Below are 26,317 nucleotides of genomic sequence, written 5' to 3'. Positions count from 1 at the left end.
TGAATGTCAAGACTACAGCTGAAACGATTAGTCGGTTAATTGATTAGTCAGGTGGTTCCCAACCTTATTGGCTTTTGACCCTTTAAAGTAATGCAATGTTTACTTGTAACCCTTCGTCACCAGCAGCATACATCTGAGGTGTGAGCACTTCAACCACAGAGCAACGTTTCCACAGAATCAGCCAATCAAAAAATAGTTGAAAGTAGCTGCAACGATCAGTCAATTGACAGAAAATTAATCTACAACTATTTTGTCAAACAAAAATGCCAAACAATTGATGGTTTTAGGTTCTTAAATGTGAGAATTTGGTGTCTTTCCTTGTCTTATGTTATGGCGTTATATCTGTGGACTGTTGGTTATGAATCATTTGTAGGTTCCAGCTTCTCCAATGTAAAGATTTGATTTCTCTTATCTGAATCCCTTTGGGCTGCTCATTCTTGTCCTTTTCAAACATTTTAAAGTCAGTTAACACTTAACTGATTCATCTGAAATATGTCATATTAATTAATAGCGTATATAGTCATTGGTTGACGCCCAAGTGAAGCCTTGAGACATAACTATGACCTCTGCTACAATATGTCAATACATGGACCAAAGTACGTGGGTGTTGTGGCTCGCAGTAGGCGTTCAGTTCATCCCCAGGGGTGCTGGAGGGGGTTGAGGTCAGGTTTCTGTGCAAATAAGTCAAGTTCTTCCACACCAAACTGGAACTTTATGGACTTCTCTTTGTTTTGGGGGCATTTTCATGTTGAAAACAGGAAACGGTCTTGCTACAACTGTCTGCCGTTGCATTAAGATTTCCTTTCACTGAAACTAAGCTACGTCGACAGAGACGCTGCTTGTGTCTTAGCCATTATGAACCATGAAGGTATCATCCTCTTACTGTCTCCCAGCAGCTCCTCAGACATCAGACTGTCCTGGCGGTTTCCCAGGACGAAGGCCAGGAAGGAGAGGATGAGAGCATCCATGATGCCCATGATGGCCAGGATGTAGGCCCAGCGCACCGAGCAGGCCCCCAGCGTGTACTTGTCCGTCTGCTCACCACACATCCGTTTCACCTCGTCGCTGTCCCAGCCGTCCGGGTAGATCATGCAGCCCAGGATCAGACACGTACCTGGATCAGGAAGAGAGAAAAGGGTAAGTGTTTGCAGAGGGATTAACTGCCTATCAAGGGAGGACTTACTGTTGGGTTTGGGACACTGTGTGACACTTTTAGCTTGACGTATAGTTAATAAAACGCACATTTATAGAAGATTTATTTAAAAAACTATTATGTCAAGCAAGTGATAGATCGCAGAATGACAGAGACAGAAGAAGAAGACATAAGAGAGGAGAAGGAAAGGAGGTGAGGAAGGAGACGTCACAGCAACGTGTGGCGAGTCGAGCTGCTTCATTAGCCGACTGCTGCATGGCTGACAGTGACGGGTTGAGCTGTTAGAGAGCAGAGTCATCTAACTCACACACTCATACACACTCGATCAAGGCAATCAAATCATTTACAGGCCTGAGAGGTCTGTATTTATTTGTTGACCGTGCTGCCAAAAGTTTGTGTGTGTGTGTGTGTGTGTGTGTGTGTGTGTGCTTTTTTTAAATGTCTGTCTTTGTGACGGCCAAAAAGAGTTTTAGGTAATGAGAGTGAGGATAAATTTAGAAAGGGAGGAAACACCGGCTGTTTGAGGGTTAAGGTTTAGCGATAAGGTTTTTTTTTTAGACTTCAGGCAATCCTTTTAATCAAAACAAAGGAGGGAATGATTCATTTTCTTTACATTAAACCAAGAATATCTAATATTGATAGAAGTAACTCTCTTGAAAATGAAAAGTGGATTTCATAGCCAATAAGATGCACCATCGCTCAATTCAATACACTTTGTTTTGCTTTGGGTTTTTCTGCTTCAGTCGTATTTAGTGTGATGTTAGTTAATATTAGCTTATGTTACTGAGTCAGAGTCAGTCACTTTGCTCACTCTATGATTCGTCTCCACTAGTAGCAGTAGTTTATTACTCAGCAGCGTCCTGTAATTTGTTGCCGCTGCTGTTCAGCAGAAGTTACAGGTCGTACTTAAAGTCTCTTCAAATCCTTTAAGGTGCTACTAGTCTGAAGCCAAAGTTCAACATTTTTTTTTCATCATATCATCAGCATCAATCCAGTAATCCACTTATACTTCATAATGACAAATTAGAGAAGCCAAAGTCGGCTAAATTCACTTGAAGGGAAAAACACTCACAAATTTTCCTCCCTAACATTTTTTTTTTCATCATATCATCAGCATCAATCCAGTAATCCACTTATACTTCATAATGACAAATTACAAATCACGCAAAGCAGCCAAACATCCTTCAAACCCAAAAAACTTCACTTTAAATTCTCATGTCCAAAGATACAAAAAAAAAAAAAGTATCAGGATGACTTTTGGATAAATGTGCAAAATAATGCCATGAATATTTCCATTTGATGGAAAGAAGCCATAAAAACATGTCTGGGCTTTGAATATTTCACTCAATGTAAACATCGAATAGCTTCAATGAAGAGTTACAATATGCTAAAGGAAGATTTTAACAACTTTAAAGCTACTTAAACTGTAAGTTAACGGATTAATATTGCATTATAGTTGTATTGTTGCCTTATGTCAGTATTTGCAATTGTGCACCTATATGATGCAGTCAGGTATTTGTGCATCTGATTATTTTATTGACGTACCAACTCTTGAATGTATTTCCAGAAGAAAAGAAAAAAAAGGAATCTTGATATTAAGCTATACAGATGTCCGACAAATTAAAGTGCCTCCAGATCAACCACCACATCTGTTCAAAATCTCCCACAGGTGCTTAACTGGTCTGAGATCTGATGACTGTGACGGTCACATCATTTTCATATATATTAAATCATTCAGTGAGCCCTCATGCTCCGTATGGAGGCATCGTTTTTATGTTTCTCTACTTATTTATTCAGGTTTTTAATTGGTCGCCCATATATACAGTATACTTCTATCATAACATCAAATATCCCTTAATGGAAGATTTAATTCATATTTCCAACCCCCAGTTATATTTAGGATATGAGTTAAAGTTGTATTATTGCGTGTAGCTGTGATGGTCAGGATTAGGGGTTCAAGTATGCATTATGTCAGTCAGGGTCCTCACAATTATAGAAGCATTAATGTGTGTGTGTGTATCAGGTTAACACACTAAACGCCAGTTGCCAGCAGATTAAGCAGACGGATAATCTCCGGAAATGTCAGACACTCGAGTCCCTCCGTCCCCTTCCTCTTTCTCATCTTACACACTTGCTCTTTTTTGCCGCCACATAATGAGAAAAGATGGAGAGAGTGGCACAGTTAGAGCAGCAGAGAGGTGGAGTCCTTTTATATAGAGTCTGTTATCGAGACAGAGATGACACGGGTGTCTGGGTGAGTCTGGACTCCCCGCTGAGCCCCCCCCCCCCTTCCTCCCCTCCCTCATGTTTGTTTTTCTGTAAGTCATGAGGTAAACTACAACGAGCCACCTCTCTCACAATTGTACCAATAACAGCAGCTACTGTAATAATAACCAGTATTGATGTAAAAGCCCTCTAATCCATATCCGACGCCTACATTTCCCAGTCGGCAGCAAGTCTATTGACTTTCCTGCAGCCTTCCTGAGTTTGCAGATCAATTTTCTGAGAAAAAAAACAAGTTAAAACAGCACTAGGTTGTTGTAAATACATTTCTTTATATTATTTTCTACTGGAAACAGCATGCACCCTGCTACATGTTTTTTTTTTTGGCTTAGAGCTGACCTTATGTTGCAGGTGCAAAATGGAGAAAAAATGCTCTTTAGGCATAAACATTTTTAAATCAATTTTTTTTACAGAGCTTGTATGTTTTATAAATTTCATCCCTGTAACAAACCTGCAGTAGACTCAGAATGTGACCATGACAACAAAAGTTTAGAGTATGAATTTGGTCCAAACACCAAAACAAAACTTGAAAGAAACAGACAGTCTGTGACATTTCCAAGAAAACATTTTGTGTTTCTCTATTAACAGTGAAAAGGACTATTTTTGGGGATGTTGGCACATTTCCGCTGCTTAGTTTGATTGTTTGGATTATATCACAGCAGCTATTCGTCCTGCGGTCCATGTGAAAATATACACAGTGATAATCTGGCGCTCTGACAAGTACTATAACAATCAATACTATTGTTATGACAAAGACTGAAAGGCAAATATTTTACTTTATACTTTATCTGAAGTCTCCAGAGGATAAATTCAGGTAAAAGTTTTCCCTCATTTTCTGAAACCTTGATGATGTTGCACTCAAATTTGTCCCAACGGCTTTACTGACCCAGAAATATGCCAAAAGAAGGCAACAGAGTGAATCTTATATTCTACATAAAAGCTTTTTAAAAAGAAAATATTCAGATGTAAATCCTTTGTAATCACCAACATTTTGACTATAGTAACTGTAATTAAATTACATATAACTAGTTACTCCCCAAAACTGCTGCTAAATATCAGCATGTTAGCATAGTCATTGTGAACGTGTTAGTATGCTAACATTAACATTTAGCTCAAAGTAGCACTGTGACTCAGTGCAGCCTCACAGAGCAGAATTGAATTTATTCTAGTTTTTAAGTAATATTAACTGCCCACCTTCGCTGTGTGAAGTAAAAAGTTATGTGTACTAATACTATAAGTGAAATATTAATGCAAAATGTTCTTTGTCATTATGATATTTCTGATGAAAACAGGTAATTCATACAATAATCTGCTGCAGCATCAAACCAGAAGAGACTTTTGATCTTTATTTCACAGCAAAGAACCAGATGAGCTGCTCTTTCTTTGTGCTGCTTGTAATTTCTTTAAATAACCACACTTGACCACACTGCTGGACAGAGATTAAGATTTAAAAGCACCAACAATTGAGTCACTTGTGTTCAAATACGTCACTTGATTACAGGAAGTCCATTTCCTATTTTAGCCGTTATCTAATCTGTTTGTTTCACTCATGGTAATTGGTTGTCTGAGGGGTTTCCCAGCAGCTCTGCTTCTTCAACCTGATTGATAAACACATCATTTATATAGAGATCCAGTATTGGTTTTATGATCAAAGAATAATATGTTCCAAATTCAATGCTTAGTACGACTAGTGTCATGTTTTTTTGGGGATGTAACGCTCTAACAAATCTATAAACCCACAGATTTATACAAGCCTTGTATTATATAAATGGATCAGCTTAAAATGTGCCACCCAAGAATGTCACAATTATGTATTTCAGACTCTTCTAATTGGTTTTCATGTTCACAAAACACTTAACGTTTACCATGTCATCCATGTTATATTAGTGTGAATTTTCTGAAATTCATATTAGAGGATTTGGTACAGTGCACACAGCTCTCTCTTGAGTAAACAACCTTCTCCTTCAGGCTTTTCAGCTTTAACATTAACAGAACGAGTTGAACAGCACGTTGTCTCGACGGCAAATCTTAAATCTCCCACAGAGCTCGAGCCGAACAGAAATACAGCAGATCAAAGAAGCGCCGGGGTTGTCTTTCTGACTCTCATATGACTGCCTCAAGATGTCCATGTTTCTGTGCTGTGGTGGTCCAGAAGCTGCAGGGTTTGATGCCACAAAAAAGGGAGCATATATCTGCCCTAAAGCCACATGTGCTCTTTAAGAAATAGTCTGACATTTTGGGAAATATTTACCTTCTTGCTGAGAGTTAGATGAGAAGATTGATACCACTCTCTCATTTGAGAAGGGTATCAATCTTCTCATCTAACTCTTGGTGTGTTCCTCCCAAAATGTTGAACTGTTCCTTTAAAGTGCTCGCTCTTTGCGTGTGTCTAAAAGTACAAAAGAATTATATTTTTATAGAAAATGTCATGTAAATCCCTCGTCTTCTCACTGGCTGATCTGATCATATTCAATACCTAACCTCAAAGTTAAAATGATTGCTGCAAAAACACGTCTCTAAAAGCGTACTGAAATATGCAATCTAATCTTTTAGCCTCAGCAGATGTGTAATTTCTTTTTTTTTTTTTCAGTTGTTATCTGCAAAGATGAAAAAAAATAAAGCTCAAACCAAAATTGTGTCTATCCCAAAAGTGCATCCAAATGTTTCTAAAGGAGGCTGAAGGCAATCTTTTTATCTTTGGCAGCATTGTTTTGTTTTTAGGCTTCAGTATAACATGCAGTAACAACAGGGGTAAACCGACGGGGTCAGCATCTTCATCTCCTGATAAATAAATTCTCATCTCATCATCCCTGCAGCCATCCTCACCACAGAGGTGGAAAGCAGCAGCAGCCTGCCACACAATCCTCGTCGTAAATAATGAAAGATATTATGAAACCCCTCAGACGAAGAATCGTGTCAGTTCGCTTCGAGTCGTCAAATGTTATGAGTGATGTTTTCGAACCGCACAACCCTCAGAGCTCAGGGTAAGATTCATAAGCAGAAAAAAACATAAGCGATCTTGGTTTGTAACATTCAATGCTTCAAATGATTTAGGTCGACTGCAAAAAAAAAAAATCGAGAGCGCTGGCTGTTCAGAAATGTTTAAAAACGACGGCCTGGTGCGGCTCTTTAACTGGAGGCTTCTTTCAGCGTGGTAGTACTCTAACACGGCTGGAGGTGGGTAGTAATGAGATAAAGATCACAGTGGACTCAGCAGAGAGAGGAGGGAGGTCAATTACTAAGCTACACTACATCTCGCTCTCTCATCTCTCTCTGCTTGAAGACTTGGGATTTTCTCTCTTTGGCCGAGTCGGTGCTGAAGAGATGAAATATTCTCGATTCCTAGACAGTAATGTATTGATTAGATTTTTATATTTATGACTGTTTTTTGTTGATAATTTCTACTATATTTTTCCTGCTGAAAACTAAAGTAAAATGTGAATCGGAGGATTAGAAGAGAAGAGTGTGAGTGTTGAAACTATTACTTCGTGATACCACATTATTTATGATTTATCTTTTAAAAAGTAACTTAATAGTCTGGAAAGCAGGAGTTCAACTGCCCTCTAAAGTTTAAATATCTCCTCCAGGCAAGTTTTAAGACACATAAAAAAGAATAAAATTTGCATTTGATATGATTTTCCCACAAAAAAATATACGAACCTGTTAAAATCCATAAAATCTACTCATGAATATACAAATATTGTTCATTACAAAAGTTTAACTGCTGGATGCAAGATTTCTTCAACTTCACTTGTGCACTGGAGGCTTCAAGTTTCCACATCACACTTGCATAAGTTGTATAATGGACCACAGTTGGCTCCGAACTAGTTGTGATGTCACAAATCATGCTTGTAGGTACTTGCTTTAAAAAACATCCTTCTAGTGTCAAACTGCACATACTGTACATCATTCTGCACCGTGAAGCTCAAAAATCCAACTCTAGGAAGAAGAAAACACATTTTTGATTAGAGAGAAACTTAAAATATGCTCTGTTGCACCTTTAACCACCCCCAACAGTGATGTCACGGTGTACTGACACACCCTGGAGTACACTTCTACATCACTGCAGTGAGATGAGAAGGAGCATCAAAAACAAGGTTTTCAGGGAATGTTAATTTACTCTTCAAGTCATTTGTCACATAAAAATATCAAACATCTGCTGGTTTCAGTTTCTCAAATATGAGGATTAGCTGATTTTTACAGAAAAATATCACTGAAAATATAATATCTTTGGGTTTTGGACTGCTGGTCGCACAAAACAAGCAATGTGAAGTCATTTTCATGGCTTTTCAGAAAATATTTCTGTACATTCAAATCAGCCTATAATACCCTGTGTCAGTGGTAGGCAAATAGTGGCTCGTGGGCCAAATCTGGCCTTCCAGCAGCGATATTTGTCCCTGTGATAAAAGCTGAAGATTTAACTTTCATAATTAACATCAAACTTGTAGATAATTGTACATAAATCTACTGTAGAAGACAAAATGAACACAAGGCTCATGTAAATCCCAGTGAACATGACCCTGTTACATCTACTACTGCCTCCACACCAGGAGAGACATTAAAACTGTAGCTGCACAGTGCGCGCTGCTGAAATTATGTCCAATAAACCTACCAGAAATTAAATTTTAATGAGTGAATTCAAACACTGTTTTAATTCCACAACTTTAGTCTATTCGGCCATGACAGGTTTGTTTTTCACAAAGACAAACAGGTGATACTGCAGACTAAAACAAGACAACAACAACAGTACTTTCAATCAACCGTAAATGTTTCTCTAGTCTTGAAGTGCAACACAGGAAATATATTCATGCATGAGTCATTTTTCGCCAAATGAGTATTAAAATTAAGCTGTAACTCAGAGCTCACACTGGTGTCTCAGTGTTTATTCTTAAATTAATGAAACGAAATGAACAAAACACATAGACCTTGATTTTCACTGCGCTGGTTATCAGAAACTGGCCCATAGTCAAACCTAATTACTGACCCCTGCCCTATGCTGTCATTTATTAATACACAATCTGATTATTTACTATAATACTCTGACAGAAATTGTCTCTTCACATGGAGGTCAGCAGACAGAGTCTCTCAAACATCCTCTTGATTTTTAATGCCCTTGATTGCTCTTTATTTTTCTTACAAACACACTTCCTTTCTCCTTGAAGGCTTCCCAGCTGACAGCTGTTGGCAGCGGCCCCTGGGGAAAATCAGAGGAGGAGGTGTCATAATCTAGACCTCTATGTCCAATCACCACATGCTATTACAAGCGTACACACACACACACACATCAAGCCTCTCATTATGGTGTGTTTCACAGGCACAGCTGTAGCTGTCTACTTTGTGTGATTCATGTTGCTTTAAATGTCAGGTTATTGAGGGTGTGTGTGTGTGTGTGTGTGCAGGTGTGTATGTTGTTTTGTGTGTGTGTGCGTGTGTGTTTGATGATGGGTTGAAGATACAGAGAGTGAATCAGAAGGCTCATACTGTATGCACTGTGCATCAGCATCAAGGTGGACCGTGGCAAATGATATTAATGGGAGTTAATTGGGGCAGAAACTGGCAGATGCAAGAAGGTATGAGGACAAAATACCTCCTCCCCTCTCGCTCTGTCTCTCCACCCCCCTGCCCTGATCCCTTCTGCTTCACAGAGGACTCAGTGAGCATCTGTGTGTGTGTGTGTGTGTGTGTGTATATGCGTTGCCTGTGAGCTGAAAGATAAGGCAGGGGAATGGGAGCATGACTTGCAACATGAATCCTGCTGCATACCCACATACTCATTAACACCTCTTGTATTAGGTCCACTGATTCACATGGTTTGTCTGTGCTATCGACCGCTGGCGCAGAAGATTAATGGGCTGCTCTGAAGTCACTGCGCTTCCAGGCTTCATGTTGCACAGCGTTACATGTTGCATGATGCACTGGACTAAAAAAATATGGAGAAGCTTGTATGAACAACAGGTGGAAAAGCCTGTATATGTTAACAGGATTATAGTTTATTATCTGATACCACAGATAAGTGGGGCTTTGCGCACAGCTCGTATTGCTGAGCATGATAACATGAACCTAAAAACGAACGTCAATAGTCATAAAATATAAACAGTAAAAGTTTGAGTTAGTGACTGCAAACTCAGCCCATAAAAATCTATACGATCACAGATTTTTTTTTTATTAACATTGGCAGGAGCAGCACGCTTCGCTCAGCAGTTCATTCAACAAGCCGAGAGAATAAAGTATATCAGTTCTCACGCTAATTAATGACGGTGCCCATGTGTGTAAAAAGGTTTGAATATAGAGAAAAAATAGTGGGAAAAATTACAGGAAAACATCATCAGTTCATCTCTGTATCAGAAAACATGATGTAAAACACTCTGGAGTCAATCAACAAGAAAGTTTAGACAGAGAAAAAAAACTATAATTATATTAAATCAAAAATTAATATTTAGCACCTCCTTTAATTATCGCTTTTGTTAGTAATGTAGTTGTTGTGTTGTGTTTTTTGTTCAATGACTGGAAAATAAATAAATAAAAAGTTTAAAAATATATATATAAAAATAAAGAAATATTTTGCTAAACGTTTATTTTATGGGTCCCCTAGTTTCCTAATAATTTCCTAAAAAGGAACTGATGTGTTGCTGTAATATCTTAGAAAGATTCCTGGAAAAGACTGTAATTATAGGAAAAGTGGAGATAGCGTACACTTGGTACACTTTAAGTTATGTAATTCCACTTAATTGGTAGCATAAATAGTGCACAAAAAGTCAGCTGAGCATGCAAAAATGGAACAATGTGTCTTTCTGTGTGGCTATAAATTACAGGCACACAGTCAACAAATACAGACATTGAAATTCCCCAAAATAAATGAATATTGATATGTTTTTGAATGAATTTTTTTTCCTAACATGAAGCTCTAGATGTTGTTTTGAAACCTTATCTACACTGCAAGGAATAAAACTTCTTTATTCTCTTAATTTATGCAGAAAAGTAGTAAAATTATTGTAAAGCAAGAGTAAAACTACTGCAATAAGCCTCTAAAATATCCACCAAATGTAGAAATTCCCCAAAATTCCCCAAAACATTACACAGCACATGACCTCAGTGTCCTCACAATCCATACATACACCACTAGCAGTGGATCCTCAATGAAAAAACATCAATGTTTCATTCATATCTGACTACGTTGTAAACATACAAATCGATCAACAAAACCGACTATCATAGCAAGCGTCATAGAGATACATGACACAGAAGATAAGTAACAGCTCATAAACAACCTAGAATCCCTGCTGCTATTGAAACAAATATAGAAAAACATTATAATCAAGAAACAAATTATAACTGAACCCTCAATTTAGCAACAAGCTAAACACCGTTTCTATTGTAATGCTCAGTGGGAGCTGTCCACACACTGTGGTGCTGAAATCTCAACCAGGAGATGTGGTAACAGCTGTTTCCAGCAGTTTTCAGCTACTCTGCACCGCACTGCACGGCCGCATCAATTTCCAGTGATTTAGATACCGCATGGGGTCACTTTGGACCGCTCTGTATGCACGCCAGCACACAGGCTACAACAAAAAAAAAACAATTCACATGCTCCCTTTTGTTTCCTCTTAACCTGCTACAAAAACCGACACCATGTTGCTGTTGTCACAGTGGATGATAAGGAGGAAGAAGGGGAAGGTGAAGAAGATAAAGCAAAGACTAAAGATGAAGAGACAAGACTGAGGAGGAGGAGGAGGGAAAGAATAATGACAACAGGACGGGAAATGAGAGGAGTGCTTTATCTATGCAGCTCAGGCTTAAAATAACATTAGTGTCTGCATGGCGTTTGCTTGTCAGGATGGAAGAAGAGACAGACAGTCACACAGACAGGTAGAGACAGATTAGGATGTGTAATATGGCGAGCAAAACAACAAGGAATGAGATTATGAGAATCATTAAGACAGAATCTGAAAGTCGGATATTAATATTGTAAGATTTGAGTCTATGCGCGTGTCATTCATGTGTCATTTTCAGGTGTGGATTGAAAAGGCAGAGCTGGGAGGGAGTGAGGAGTGGTGGGATACGGCAGGAACAAGGGTTACAAGATTTGAATCCCAATGCACCTCATTTGAGACACGAAGGGAATGAAAGTGGCTGTTTAAAAATGCAGCGCCAGACAGAGACAGAGAAACCACACTTCAAAGACATAAAGCAGACAGACTTCAGTCGAGTCAGGGCAAAAAACCGTCCAATCCTCTCTTTATTTTACTCTCTCGGACGACCTCGGCCATTAGGCTGTCCTCATTCAATTTAATGAAAAAAGGAAAATAAATTTTTACTCTGTGTCGAAGACAAGGTAGTTTGTGGATTGTCCCCTAAGAAGTGTGCCGTAAAATTGATTGAGGATGAAATTTACAATCTAATCATCTCTGAGCGTAGGGAGGCTCAAGCAGTTCAGGTCTGTGTTGAGTTCAGGCCAAACTGAGTTATTATATTATTAGTGCTTTGTCATTTATTAAAGGAAAAACAACTGACCTTGGTTCAAGGTTATACACACCTGTATTCAAACTTAATCTAACAGTCAAAACTCAGTAGCTAAGTTACTGTTGCTGCACCTGTGAAGCTTTTCATTCTCGCACAGCACATAATGCAGTTTGCTACATGAGGAAGATTTACCACTTGAAATTCAGAGTAATTTATTGAAACATGGCATTGTTAATTTCAAACAGAGACAGACAAAAAGCAGGCTTCACATTTCCAGTCGAGGACTTGTTAATTTTTCCAGCTGAAATATCGTCACTGGCAGATTTCTATCAGTTGTAACTAGGTAGCTAATTAAGGTAACATCAGCTCCTTAAACGTGCAGTGTGTAGGATTTAGTGGCATCTAGCAGTGAGATTGAAGACCGACCAAATGAATACACCTCCCCCTCCCTTTCCAAGCATATAGGAGAACTTACGGTGGCTGCAATACTTGCAAAAAACATGAAAGGCCCTCTCTAGAGCCCGTGTCTAGTCTAGAGACTGGTTTGTCTGTTCTGGGCTACTGTAGAAACATGGTGGTGCAACATGATATGCTCTGTGGAAGAGGACCCGCTCCCTATGTAGATATAAATGGCTCATTCTTCAACTATTTTTATTTCCAGGTGATTATACACTAATTAAAACATACTCATGAATATTATATTCCATTTCTGCCAAGTCTGCTCTGCTAGATGCCACTAAATTCTACACACTGCACCTTTAAGTTGATTGAAAACTCTGTCTCAGGCTGACTTTTTAATGTTTGTAGCTGACTCATTTCAAAATGAAAACTCTAAAGGTCTTAACTTGATGGCTAATCATCTCTCATGCAGACTGAGGCTGAGAGTCAGCATCTTCACCAGTTCATGATCCTTGTAGACGACATAAATATACCCAAAAATACTCCAGAAATCAAGAAACAACATTGTTTTTGTCTTGCAGTATAGAGCTAGTTACTAATATTGTAAGTATGATAATAAATAATGTAACATAAGACTTCTATTTCATTGTACATAAGCCTGATTGGATGTTTAGTTTACACACTTTGACAAGTGAACAGATCAGATATATGCTTTATTGTTTCTGTTTTCAAACAATATGTCTCACTTTTAGCATTACAAGACAAAAGGCTTATAGATTCAGGACAAATCAGTGTGTTTAATGAATGTAACATCTCATATAACAGGCTTGGCTGAAGTTGCTGCTAATGTTCGCCTAAACTCTCCTACAGGTTGTAGAATTTAAGACCAGCTGCCACACGGCAAGTAAATAGTGGATGTATTATTGTGAACAGGAGCTTATTTTTAAGTATTATCCCCATGAAGTATGAAAAGCTATGATTGGACAAATTGGGGAGTTTAGCGAGTGGTATTATTCCTATGAAGAAAATGTAAATAACGTAGATTAATGCTATCAAAATGTCTCTCTCCCCTAAATCTGATGGTCTCCAAGTGTGTGAGCAACTTAGGATTATTTTAAGATACTTCCAGAGGCCCTTTTTAAAGCCCCTCAGCAAGGCATCACCGCAGAAACAAAGCCTTCCTCTTTTAGTCATAATCTGCATAAAAGTTATTATGATAATCCTCCTGGGTGGAGGTATTGTTTTCCTCTTTCAGATCCTTCCTGTGATGCAGGAGCCCCCCTGCTGATATACTGCACACAGGAGAGGATCTCAGAAGTTGCATCCAAATAGCGATGCAGCAGCCTCGGATTTTGTTGCTCATCTTGTTTGAAGCGAGTCCTAGTTGGAACAGCCTCCCCGTGAGTTTCCAAACAACCTCTAATCAAAGCTTCTTCTGATTTCTTCGGAGCACAAAACATGTTTGGGAGTGAGAGGTCGCTCTCCACAATAAGGATCCAGTCGGCAGTTGGATGAGGTGGATGCTGCATCGCCATGGTGACGGGTTGCCTGCTGTCGCTGCTCCAACTGAAATGTGTTTTTTTTTTGTATGGATGAGTACTAGTGTCAGGGCTACGCCGACACCTCAGAGCTGTGGTGTGAATGTGACACAAAAACCCTCTCTTGTTTTCTCCCTCCACCTTCTCCCTTTTTCATTTCTTCTGATAACTAAAGCCCCGCCATATGACCCAACCCTCTGGAGGAGACATGTTGCTCATATGAGTGCACAGGTCCATAATTTGAAGCAGCTTTTATTCCATGCAAGTACAGGAGGACACCTTTTTCCCCCACAAACCTATCATAGGAGGCGATTTGGAACAGGTGTTACCCATTAATTAACAGCTCCCACCAGTGAACCTGAGGAGGTAAATCTGCCAAACAGGATCCAAGCTGCATCCCAGACAGAAGAAAAACAAGCGTTAAGCCTTGTATGCTCACTGACAGTAAAGCTAAAATCCCCCTACAGCGAAGCAGGATAAACTCAATATTGTCATGGCTCAGTAGCAGCTACGCAAGGTGAAAGGCGAAGAATAAAACAACAGGAATACATTCAATTTTCTCCAGTTGGAGTGCGAGAAAAAAAAAAAAAAGCCCAGATGGTCAGATTTTATTTACTGCACTCAATCCAATAAATGTTTTATTCTTAATGAGCCCAGGTATGTTACATGTTTGATCAATCGTTGCTTCATCCAAGTGCTCTCTGCTTCCTCAGATGTGGTGACAGCGTTCTTGAAGTGGCAGACAACTTTGGCAGTTCTTCTGAATCTTTAACGGTTGTCCTTATTTTCTCTCCAAAACCGTCTGCCTTTGATGTCGGGCCGAGGGGATTGCTCCACTCCGTTTCAGTAACTTCTAATGTGTCTCTGATCTGTGGTGATGGCAGAGAGTACATGTTCTCTTTTTTCTTTCAAGCTTTCCCCCCCTATTCTCTATCTCTCTCTCTTTCTGCAGCACTGAGCACTAATGACTGATGATGTGAGGGGAGGCAAAAAAAAAACAAAAAAACCCAGAGCGCTGTCTCACAGAGGGAAAATCCACCTGGCATGAATAGACAAATGCAAGCTGATAAGAATGAAGCAACGAAGGCATATAAACCTCTTAACCCCCCCCCCCCCCAACGTCCTAAAGGTGAGTCACTCAGTAAACTCATGCTGTGCAACCAAACATTGATAAAAGTCTGGTGGAAATCCAAAAGTCTTCCAAGATGCTAAATATGTCAGCTGGGGAAATGTATATAAAATGATGCATCATTTGATAAAAATGTGCAGCCATAAAAAAGAATATATATATAATACTGTTAGACTGTGTAGAACAAGATGTTTCTTGAAGCCAAAAAAATCTAAATTTAAATGGTTCCTGCTCTTGAACATTTTTCAATATATTCTGATCTTCTTCATCTTTTGCTTCTGAAAGGGAGCTTTTTGGAATTAACTACCAAAATATCTAAATTAGTTTTCGTGATACTGAACCAAATTTACAGAGGCATAAGCATGGTAAAAATGTAAGACCTCTTCCTGCCTGTTTGTTTGTTAACTGTTCTGCTTTGGTCGCAGTGACGTTTGTATCTTACATGGTTAATGAGGCTTTGTGCTTTCAAACAAAGAACATTATGTCACGGTTGAATGGGAATTCAACCAGATGTCACCTCAAGTACAGTAAAAAACTCCCCTCCAGGCTTGTGTTTGGGACATTTTTGGGAAATATGCCTTTTCGCTTTCTTGCTGAGAGTTAGATGAGAAGATTCATACCAAGTTACAGCTGTTAGCTGGCAGTTAGCTTAGCTTAGCATAAAGACTGAAGGAGGAGGGGAAACAGCTAACCTGGCTTTGTCCAAATCTAATCCGTAAAGAAACAGTAAAAACAAAAAAATGTTGCTTTACAATGGATTATGTGTTGTAATTCTTCTTAGCCAGGAACAGTGATGTCCTGGAGTGTTGTCGTCAACTTGAGGTTGCCAGGAAACATGTTAATTAATGAATTTCCGAGGTGCTTGTAGGCAGATTTGACCTGTTTCCAGTCTTTATGCTAAGCTAAATTAACCGTCTCCTGGCTGTGGCTTCATATTGAACGGACAGCTATGAGATTGGTACTGATCTTCTCATCTAACTCTCGACAAGAAAACAATTATGCTTATTTCCCAAAAGGCTGAACTACTCCTTTAGGAGTCTATGAAGAAATAAAAGGGGGAGACTGGATATTGAGATGTTATCTGTGGAAAAGACAAGAACTAAAGCTTCACAAAAAGCTAAAGAAACTGTGTGAACAAGTTTTCATCTAGTGCACCCGCTCCAGGAACGTTCTCTTGACCTGCAGTTGTGACCTAAAGGAAGCAGTTGACGTTCGGGGGCAACCAAATCAGGGGCCGAATCCAAGCACGTTGCCATGGAGACGCCCTGAACTGCATCAGGGGTGCATCAATTTCCAGAGTATATCCCCCTCCTTCTGCAGCTCCTGAAGGACCCCACTGATCCCGGGCAGCTCGCCTTGGTGATCTCGCGGAGAGGAGAGGAGAGGAAAGGAGAGTGATAGGATGCTGCCAGCAGCACGGAGAGCCGTTTCCATGGCAACCAGCAAGCTCGGAAGAGAGGAAGAGCATTAATGGGTGGCTGAGGTGGCTGCGAACATCACTGAAACAACACACGTCCCCTCGCTCTTTCTTCCTCTGACGGTTTCTACATACACACACACACACACATACACTCAGCCCATGTTCTCTGATCCGTGACCTTCGAAAAATGGTGACTGTAAACAAACACGCTGCAGAGCAGAAGCAACTGTTAACCTGCGCACACACACACACACATACACCTGAGAAAACACTTCACTCCAGATCCAAAAGAGCCTCCTCTGAGTGCAGCGAGGAGTATTGTTCCTCTGCTGTTTCCCCGGTGTAATCATAAGTAAGTCCGCTGGGATGCAAACACTCCCACAGCTCACAGTTCTTAACTCCCCCTGCTAAGTTTATCAAACAACAACCCTCTTTGCGCCGCTACACAAGCTCTGGAGTCTTTTGATGTCCTCTCAAGCTCAGACTTCATTTGTATTCTACTTATGCCCCCAGTTTTCACTAAGCTTTCTTTGATTCCATACCCCCGCCAACATGTTTTCCATGTTAACATTGTTAGTCGTGTTTTCCACACAGCGTGGTGCACCTCCTCATTTGCAGTTCAATATAATCGTCGATGGATGATCAGTGTAATTAGGCGTCTACCTCGGAGGGAAACCAGCAGGAGTAGATGCCGCGTGACTTTGTAAGCGGATTCGTAAACAATTCAAAATGGATTTTGGTTGAGTTTGTCCCGTTCAGGCTTTGTACGTTGGAGGTAATTTCAGTGTGGGAGCAGATAAATGTTGGAGAAAACATTAGGTAGACAAATATTACTCAATAATAGCATTTTCCTTCACTCATTTCATTGCAGCACATAAGTCTTCTGAGGCCACAGACAGTCCAGAAGAGTAATATATTCTCGATGACATGTCTGTATGATTGCTAAAAGGTTGCAGCCCGGCCCTCGTCAAACATCTTCCTTGTCTGATATGAAGTTATTGATTGATGAGAGGATGGATTTGTGAAAATGAAATGTCTGCTGAGAAGGCTATTTGTGCGGAAGTAGATCTAATGGATGCAAGTTTTGTTTTGGCTCTGGGATGAAATGCGGTTGCACTTTAGCCCTGCAAAGATGACCAGAACAAGGGATTTGTCAGCCATAAATTGGATACTGGGGAGACAGCAAGGAGAGAAGTAGAATATAGAGATCGACCACTGGGCTGAGAGAGTGGGCTAGATCCATGCAAAGTGCAAAGTTTCATCCATCAACTATGCTTGAAAAAGCATAGCAGAGAGGTGTTGTAGAGTGATATCTGCTGAAAGAGGAAAGTAGCATCCTTAAAGTTATGTCTTCTTCTCTACTGTCATCAAAAATGAGAGTTTACAGCTGTTTCTCAGACTTTGAAATTGGGCTGTGTGGCGCAACCTTCACCGAAGTCTCTGTGACATAAATCAAGGGACATCAGAGCATCATTCACCCTCAAACAATGACAGCCAAGTGTCATAACAGGCCTGTCTGAGAGCCTGATATATGAGAAAGACCCGGGCCTGTGCGTCAGTCTCTTCGACACCGGCGGACACCAGCATCACTCATTAACTCAAACACTCACACATTGAAATGAGCATCACTCAAATGCACGCGCACAGACACACGCAGGCATATCCAAGGTGGATGGTTTCAAACGAGTCACTATGTCCTTGTCCCGCTGCCTCACTCAGGAAGGGGAGAATAAATCAACCCGGCTGTCTTCTCCATCCCGGCCCAGTGATCAAGAAGATAAACCCCCGATGGGAAATCTATAAAGCCTGCCCCTCCTCTGGGCTCACAGACACGTGAAAGCTAGCGGCAGAGGAAGAGACGTGTTGATAATATTTAGAGCGTGGTGTAGAGGACACAACGGCAGCTACAAAGTATAATGGATCCCACGGTAACTTGATGTAGCTGCTGTCTGTTGGTCAGTCATTTGTTTGCAGAAAAAGAAAGAAGGCAGCTCTGGTGTCAAGTGTGGAGAAGAATAATAATTTATTTTTTACCCTTAGTGGTTTTACGGTTCTTCTTACTTATTTAATAAACAAAGCAAAGTAAAATATATGAGAGAAAAAAGACATTTAGCACACTTTGAGAGCAACACTGTCTCCTAGAAATTATGTTCATATACAACTAAAATTGCAAAAGAAGATAAGTTTTGCTAGAAATGTAATGCTGGATGAATTACATTGTCTCTCAGCATAATGAGAAAATGTTGTTAATGTATTTGAGAAGTTGCAAAAATGTTGATACTGCACATATGGGTGAAATGTTCAGAGACAACGTACCTAGATCTTTTTTTTCCCCACCAAAATATCTGATCTTGCAGCACAATATCCACTGGTAGAGATTACAGCAATCTTAAACTTTTTTATGGTTATGTTTAGGCAGTGGCAGCACTCAGTTAAAGATCCCCTCCACACATGTATTAAACCTGCAGTGCAGAACTTTTGTCTCCCCCTACTGGCAGTGAGAGTAAATAGTAGTCACCTGGATGTAACTCCAGTTCTATGATTGCATACATGAGCCGGTCACCATGGCTACTGTTACAGCTGTAACATAGTGGATAAATTGTTTTGAGTGTAACAACCCCTGCGAAATGACTTGTTTCACTATCAGAATTTGATCCATTCGATCCGATAACATTTGGAAAGTCTAGAAGAGCCACATGATTAAATTATTTTATCCCTCAGGTTAGTGGATGGCTAAAGTTAGCCAGCTCGGCTGGTGCAAGTCTCTTCAACGCTGGCAAACCAATCATTACTGGTTGACATTAAATGCATCATTAGCAGTGCAGGAATATTGCCACAGACACCAGATTAAAAACTCTGGTATATTGTGAAATACAAAGAGCTTTATCTGGCAGTGATAGGCTTATTCAACCCGTTTGGTGAGGGCTTGAATGTAACAGGAGTTCATTTATATGTAAAAGTCTTGTACTCCAGCTCCACAACTCCACCCCAAGACATACAAAAATACTCTGCTTGGAACAATAATGTCTGTCTGATATGTTTTTTTCCAGGTATAATTATCATCTTCTCGCTCATTAAAAATTCCAGAATCTATAAATATGCAAATATATTTCATTTCAGAAGTTTAACTGTTGGACACAAGTTGTCTCCTATTTCACTGTAAAGTTCATTCTCAGTAACTTCATAGGCTAGAAAGCAGAGTTCAACTGCCCTCTAAGGTTTAAGATACTCTCCAAGCAAGTTTTAAGACAATTTTGTGTCTAATATGAGTTTCCCCCCCAAAAAAATTACATGTACTCCTGAATATACAAATATTTTTCATCGCAAAAGTGTTTGTGCACTGAAGGCTTCAAGTTTCCACGTCACACTTCTGTAAATTGAATATTGGATCAGGATTTGCTCCAAAGTAGTTGTGATGTCACAAATCCTGCTTGTAAGACCTCCCCCCCTTCAAACTGGATTTTCAATCAGTACAGATAAACTTTCCACTTTCAGCGGATGAATGTAAAAACAGCTTTCTACTGTCAAACTCTGCACAGTGAAGCTCAAACATCCAACTGTAGGAACAAGAAGAAAATCAGATTTTTGAGTGGAGGGAGACTTAACGGTTAGAGAAAGATGGTGGTTTTGGTTAAATACAGAAAAAAGTCTGAGATAACTTGAAGCATAACATGTTTATGAACATTTTCAACATTTCAATTAACTGACAGTCTTTCACTAACCTTAACCAAAGTGCTTTTGGTGCCAAAATATATAAATGTCGCCTTTCATTCAGTCAAAAAAAATGTGTCAACACAGAAATGTCCGTCTCTGTGCTCAGCAGAGCTCAGCAGTGTCTGTAAGCTAATAAGAAGAGACATTTCTGAGACATATTTCTGTGTGAAAGCTTTTTTGACTTTTGATTAAACAAAAAAAAAAAGTGTCCTGTGAACATAATCCAGACAGTGATTATGTTTGCCACAGACTTTGTTTTCTCAATAGCTAAAAGTGTTTTTTATCATAAGTAAACTTGTAATTCAAGTTGTGTTTTTGCGATCTTTGATGCATACAAAGCGTTAATTGTTTCTTTACTTCACTTCCAATAAATCACTTGTTATTCCAACACTATCTAAACTTTTTCTTTGGACTTTCTGTTTTCAGATGGTGACAGACTACAAGCTTCCATCTTGGAAATACCATCCACGGGAGCTTCAAGCTTCAAGAATTTTTCCTGCCAACATGGAAATAGCTGAGAACAGCCCACAGACATGCTGGTGAATTCAAACGAAGTCAAATGTGAGCATGTTTTTCCGACAGAAATATGAATAATTTGAAAGAAATATATATTCATGCAGTATGTGTGCATAAGCATCCCTTGTTTAATGGATTACCTGATGAATCCCAGGATGTCAAACACACATGAGATGACAGCTGTTCAGTCAAATCAATTTTACAGCATTGAGACAAAATTTGTATTTTTACTTAAAAAAATTAACTTTGCATGTTCAAACATACGTCTCAGTGAATGCGGGTACACATCCAAGTTGTTGTTGCGAGGAAGCAACATGGCAACATCTCCCTAAAATCCCAAATGCACAGTTGGCCAAGCATGTGAACACATACAAGAAAAATACACTTAATACCTTTTTATTTAATTCCTTCAAAGTCTTCACTACAGATATTATATGAATCTGGACAGACATGGATGTAAACTGCAACTTAACTGGTTGGTGGAGGCGTACAACCTCTAGGCGGTATTTCTAGTTTGACATACATGTTTAATTGGTATATAACAAGAGATAACTGAACAATTAACACAGGGACACAGGATTAGAAGTGAGAAAATGTATTTTTCATTTCACGGGGTCTTTAAAAGCCCTCTAGTGTTTCATACATGGTCCAACAGTATACTAGGTTTTGACCTAGTCTTGTTTTGTAAAACATCGTACCCTCTCATCGCCCCCGAGGCAGGGATTAATTGTGTGAAGTAACTCGTTCTCTTTGCCCTCAGGTCCTAATTAAGCGGAGTCCAACTTTCTTCATCTTGTAATTATGAAGCCGGGGAGAGAGGAGCTCGCTCAGGACCGAGTGTAAATACAAACAGATTGAGGAGGAGGGAGAACGGCGAGAGCTGGAGAGAGGTTCGGTTAAGACCCGGAGATGTTGTTATTCGGGTGTTTTTGCGGCAGTCGTGCAAGATTGTGTTCATTATTGCTACTGTATGTAATTACAAAAAAAGTCACAGAGTTTCATTTGCATTCTCGAGCCACAGAGAGTTTGAACAGTTACTGCTGCTATCTTTGGTTTAAATGAGGATATTTACTTTGTAAGACTGATACGTGACTGGATTTCTGAAAAACTGCACCACAAGAGACACACCGTGAGGCCTTCAATCATGTCTCAGAGAATAATGATTTATTCACAAACAAGCAGTTGTGTTTGCATGTATAATTCATACTGAAATGACTCGAGCGGCCATCGCAGAGAGACAATGAGAACAACAGCGACGTTTAATCTGCAAGGTCGTTCGACTTGGCTGTGATGTCCAAAATATCTCATCTGTGAACTGTGAGTTCAGATTGAAAGGCCCGAGGGATCAAGAAGCAACAAACTCATTCGACAGTCGATCTGGCGTACTGTTGGTTCGGGGTCTTGTTTCTTGCATTTGTCCTGTCACATCCCATCAAAGCAAGGCGAGCCTCAGAGCTAAGTCTTGTTTTCAGCTCATGACAGGAAACTTTTAGAGAAGTCCCCGGTTGTTTGAGGTTATAATGAGTTGTTGGTCAACATTGAGAAGGTATTGACCGGGTATGTAGGTCTCTAAGCTCACAGGGGATGAGCAGCGGAGGTCAGGGCAGTAGGGCAAGGCTGCAATCAGCCTTTCCCCTTCCGTCTTTCCTCCACCCTCCTGGTTACACTAATTACATTACTCCTGGGGAGACAGGATAATCAAATCTTAATGAGGCGTGGAAGACTTGAGTGCTGTGCTTAACATGACGCTTTCTACCAACAGAGGCGCTGAACCTTTGTTGATCTCCAGAAGTCTCTGTTGACTTGTAGGATTTCTTCATGGTGCAACTGAATAAAAATCATCCGATGCTCATTTCACACCAAATACTATCATGAGAACTTTAATCTCTAATAGTCCATCCTGCTAAAATAACATGATCAAACTCTGCTCTTCTAATTATTCTTTTCTACATTCAGTTTTCATGATGGATGAAGAGGATGAAGGAGGAGAATAATGCTTTTGATATTTTGTGAATATGCAGCAATTAAGTGAAAACAGTGACAAGAACATCTCTTTTAATTAGGAACTGTCAAAGTTAATGCGATAAAGCAAATTCATTTCAATGCCACTAATTTTTTTGGTGGCATTAATGCAGGTTATGATGCCTCCTTGCCTCAACTGTACTTTAGCCTTCTAGCACTAAGTCAGATGGCAACTAGCAAGGAACAATGGATAAAGAAAAACATATTTTGAATGGAAAGTTCAGCTTCAAAGACTGTCAGATGGGTCTGTCGACAAGCCCCGAACCATTCTGCTTGCAGAAAACCATGCTTGATAGTGTGCGAAGGAACCCCATGGATTAGACTTACAGGTCTGTCTCTAAATGCTTTGCTCAGAGATTGAGGACAATCTGCCAGGTTTAGTTGTTAAAACTGTGTGGAAACAGTTAGAGGATTTATAAATAACCCTGCATTGCAAAACCAATCCAAAGTCTTTTAGGACGGCCTTTCAAACAGGTGATATATAGTTCACTAAGGAGGATAATGGGGGGGGAGCATCATTTCCGGTAAGGCGTGTCCCTGACAAAATTGAAGGGGTGTAGGTTTGATAGCGGCCGTTCTTGCCGACGCATTTAGAAATCCCCAGACTTCTGTAGGCGGAGATCTCTGATTGTCTGGTATTGTGAGACTACTCATGGACAAACCTACAAGCAGCAAGCTTTTAAGAGGAATAGTTAAATGTGTGGCTACAGCTTGCAGGCCAGTTAACGTTGTGGAGGACAACGGTCTGCATGAAATAATTTGGATTGTATCCAAAGACTGCACTTAATTGCCGTCAAGAGCCAACATCGTATAGAAGATACACAGCCTGTATGATGAATAAAGAGCTAAAATAATTTTCTTTCAAATACTCCCTTTCCACTGATTCCTGCTCGCTTTATTTGTTATTTATTCTATTTTGTATTCTCCTGTTTTTTATCACATAACACAAAGGGATGTTTTTGTGAGCCTTTATGTTTCCCATGTGAGGTTGGACACAATTACATTGTGTGATTTGTTTTTGAAGTGAGGGATCCAGGGAGTGATCTTTAATCAGTGCTGAAGTAATGGAAAATTTATCTGGCCAGTGTGTCCATCTGTTGCCTGTTGAGCTTGAGTTTGCCATAACAAGCTAAATGCTGCACCTGTGAGGGTTTCTGACAATCTATGTCATTGTTTTGTGTTGTTAATTGATTTCCAACAATAAATGTAACATTTATCATTATCTTGTCCACTCTCATGTTAATAAGAGCATTAACACTTGAAAAATGTCCCTTTACACTAAATTTTGAACAGGTAGAAAATGAGCGATTAATTTGCGATTAACTATAGATAGTCATGCCATTAATCACGATTAAATGTTTTAATCGATTAACAGACCTACTTTTAATTTGTAGATCTGAAGAGCAATCAACGTAAATTATTTGCACTGATTATCTAGAAATGAAACCTCTATTTAAATACACCTGTTGCTGTTTTGTTCTTTTATAAATTAACTATAAACTATAAAACTGAGTTTAAAAGTTTTTCAGCAACAACACCCAAATCCACTGTTTACACCTTCATAAATGTCAATATTTGCAGTTTTTCTTATTTTTCTAACATAATAAAGTGAATATTGTTTGGTTTTGGATTGTTGGTCAGAGAAAACACGCAATTTGAATACGTTAGCTTGAGCTGTGGGAAATATTTTATGTTTTTGACATTTTACAGACCAAACAATGAATCAATTATGTAAGGTTATTTGATGGTAAAAATAATCATTAGCTGCAGCCCTACTTAATGATTATATTATTCAGACATGACATTTCCCAAGATATCAAAAATCCAGGCTGAATCTTGGGGAAATAAATATAAAATGATGTCTGAATGAAAAATTGCACCCATAAAAATGAGGCTTGGGTTTAAATATCTTATTCGGTGTAAACATCACACAGTGTCAATGAAACATTTATTTTGTTGTTGTGTCCAGTGAAAATCAATAGAGCTACAGGCGAAAAACCCAACAGAGCAGTAATGTACGATAGGGTCCAAAAGTCTGAGAAAATGGTCTCAGACTTTTGGACCCTACAGTATATAAACACTACACTATTCAAACTGGCATCAAACGACCCTGTGCTCTGTTTACTGGAACATTAAACACGTTTTTAAACTTTTTTTTTTGCTTTTAATATTCACTCAAATTTACTGGAGGGAGGAACAAAAAGCTACATTAATTCATCTCAAGAGCCAAAACAGCCAGATATTCAAAGCACCACTGTTTCCATTTCAAAAGACATCTTGCACCATTTTTGGCAGCCCCGATACGACTCCGAAGAATGGAGGCTTTCCGGGTCTCAATCCTGCAAACTGGTTTGACCGGAAGTTTTAGCAATTAGTTAATAATAAGAGGAATCAATCAAGACCAAGTCCAGCTGTGATTTATTGAGTGGAGTTAGTCCACAGCTGCCTGAATGATGGGAAGGATGTATTTTAAATTTAGCCACTGAATCAAAATGACGTTTTTCTCTCCTGATGAAACTTCTTTGAAGATACGGAGCGTGCATATCAATAGAGGATGATTTTAATTCAAGGATGTGGTTTATGGACAAATATGGATAAACATGAACTATTCTGCATCAACTGAGACAATGAAAACCACTATCATGTTAGCCTTTGATATGCAGAACAGATGGATATCCACAACTCTGAAGAATAAGTTAGTTAGTGTTATTTTGGAGCTTCTCACAAGACTTAAGAGACAGCAGGGAAAACAGAGAGGCAGAGTATTTTATTCTCCTCTGGGACAAGCTTATGCTCCTCGAGATTATCACTTTCCTCTGCTTGGGGATTTGTCACTGATCCCTCGTAGAGCGGGGAGCGGGCAAGCTATTTAGTGACGCTCCCTCAGGGATACATAATACAAAAGGATAATACAACAGCAGATTGGGAACATTTTCTTTTTCAGAGAGCAAAATATCAAAACATCGATAGCTCCTGCTCGCATCAGTAATATTTCTACTGGTCTGAATCACACTCGCGCGCACATGCACTCGGATGAATATATCTCTTGTCTTTTATGCTCACAACCAGGATGTCAAAGTTGTCTCCTCTTGCCATTCAACACTCTCATTTCCTTCCAAATCCTCCTGCTGTTCGCCCTCCTGCTGCTTCATAACTAGCACCTGATTAGGAGTGTTATTAAGCCCCATGACTTCAGCACATCCACATCCTGCAGAGAGACTGCTTGGAAAGACCTCATTATCTCCCCATCAGCTCTGCTACCTGTTCTCTCTGTCTGGCAACCGGACACCATCCCATCATCATACCACCAATTTAAAGGGCAACGCAGCCCAGGAAAATGCCAACAGACTTCCATTGCTGCACCGTTTCTTTCTTCGGTCTCAGCAAAACATAAGAAAGCCAGGCAGATCTCATGAAACATGTATAAAACCTTCTGGCAAACACTGAAATCAAGGCTATAGGCTTCCTCGGAGAGAGACACAATGCTCTTAAGGAACCGTGTTGCTTCATGCAAGCAAATTGTGGGTGTAATTAGAGGTTCAACTTTGCCAGTTTTGTAATGGTAAAGAATTGCCTTCAGCAACCTCTTAACAACATGAGCATAAATATGCTTCCTTATAGTTGGTTTAATGATGAGGTAATGGAGCCTGTGAGGTCTCTTTCCACTGCAATAGTGTGATAAA

The 26,317-nt window shown here is 39.6% G+C and overlaps 1 protein-coding gene and 1 long non-coding RNA gene across 3 annotated transcripts in view; one reads left to right on the top strand and one right to left on the bottom strand.

Annotated features, from left to right (window-relative positions):
* Positions 1-26,317, bottom strand: part of lhfpl3 (LHFPL tetraspan subfamily member 3) — a 44,518-nt gene that overhangs the window by 5,152 nt on the left and 13,049 nt on the right. The window contains exon 2 of the mRNA XM_067581871.1: positions 884-1,114. Within this exon, the coding sequence (XP_067437972.1) occupies positions 884-1,114 (231 nt within the window). The remainder of the gene's footprint in view (positions 1-883; positions 1,115-26,317) is intronic.
* On the top strand, positions 1,048-22,888 carry LOC137175932 (uncharacterized). 2 transcript variants are annotated; one of them, XR_010925751.1, is made up of 4 exons: positions 1,048-1,137; positions 14,786-14,962; positions 20,523-20,657; positions 21,373-22,888. It is a non-coding gene; the product is annotated as an uncharacterized lncRNA (long non-coding RNA). The 2 variants fall into 2 exon arrangements; XR_010925750.1 differs by lacking the exon at positions 1,048-1,137 and having other exon boundaries at positions 11,938-14,962.

Source organism: Thunnus thynnus, chromosome 23 (assembly GCF_963924715.1).
Source record: "Thunnus thynnus chromosome 23, fThuThy2.1, whole genome shotgun sequence".
Classification (NCBI taxonomy): Eukaryota; Metazoa; Chordata; class Actinopteri; order Scombriformes; family Scombridae; genus Thunnus; species Thunnus thynnus.
This window is presented reverse-complemented; position numbering and strand designations above follow the sequence as displayed.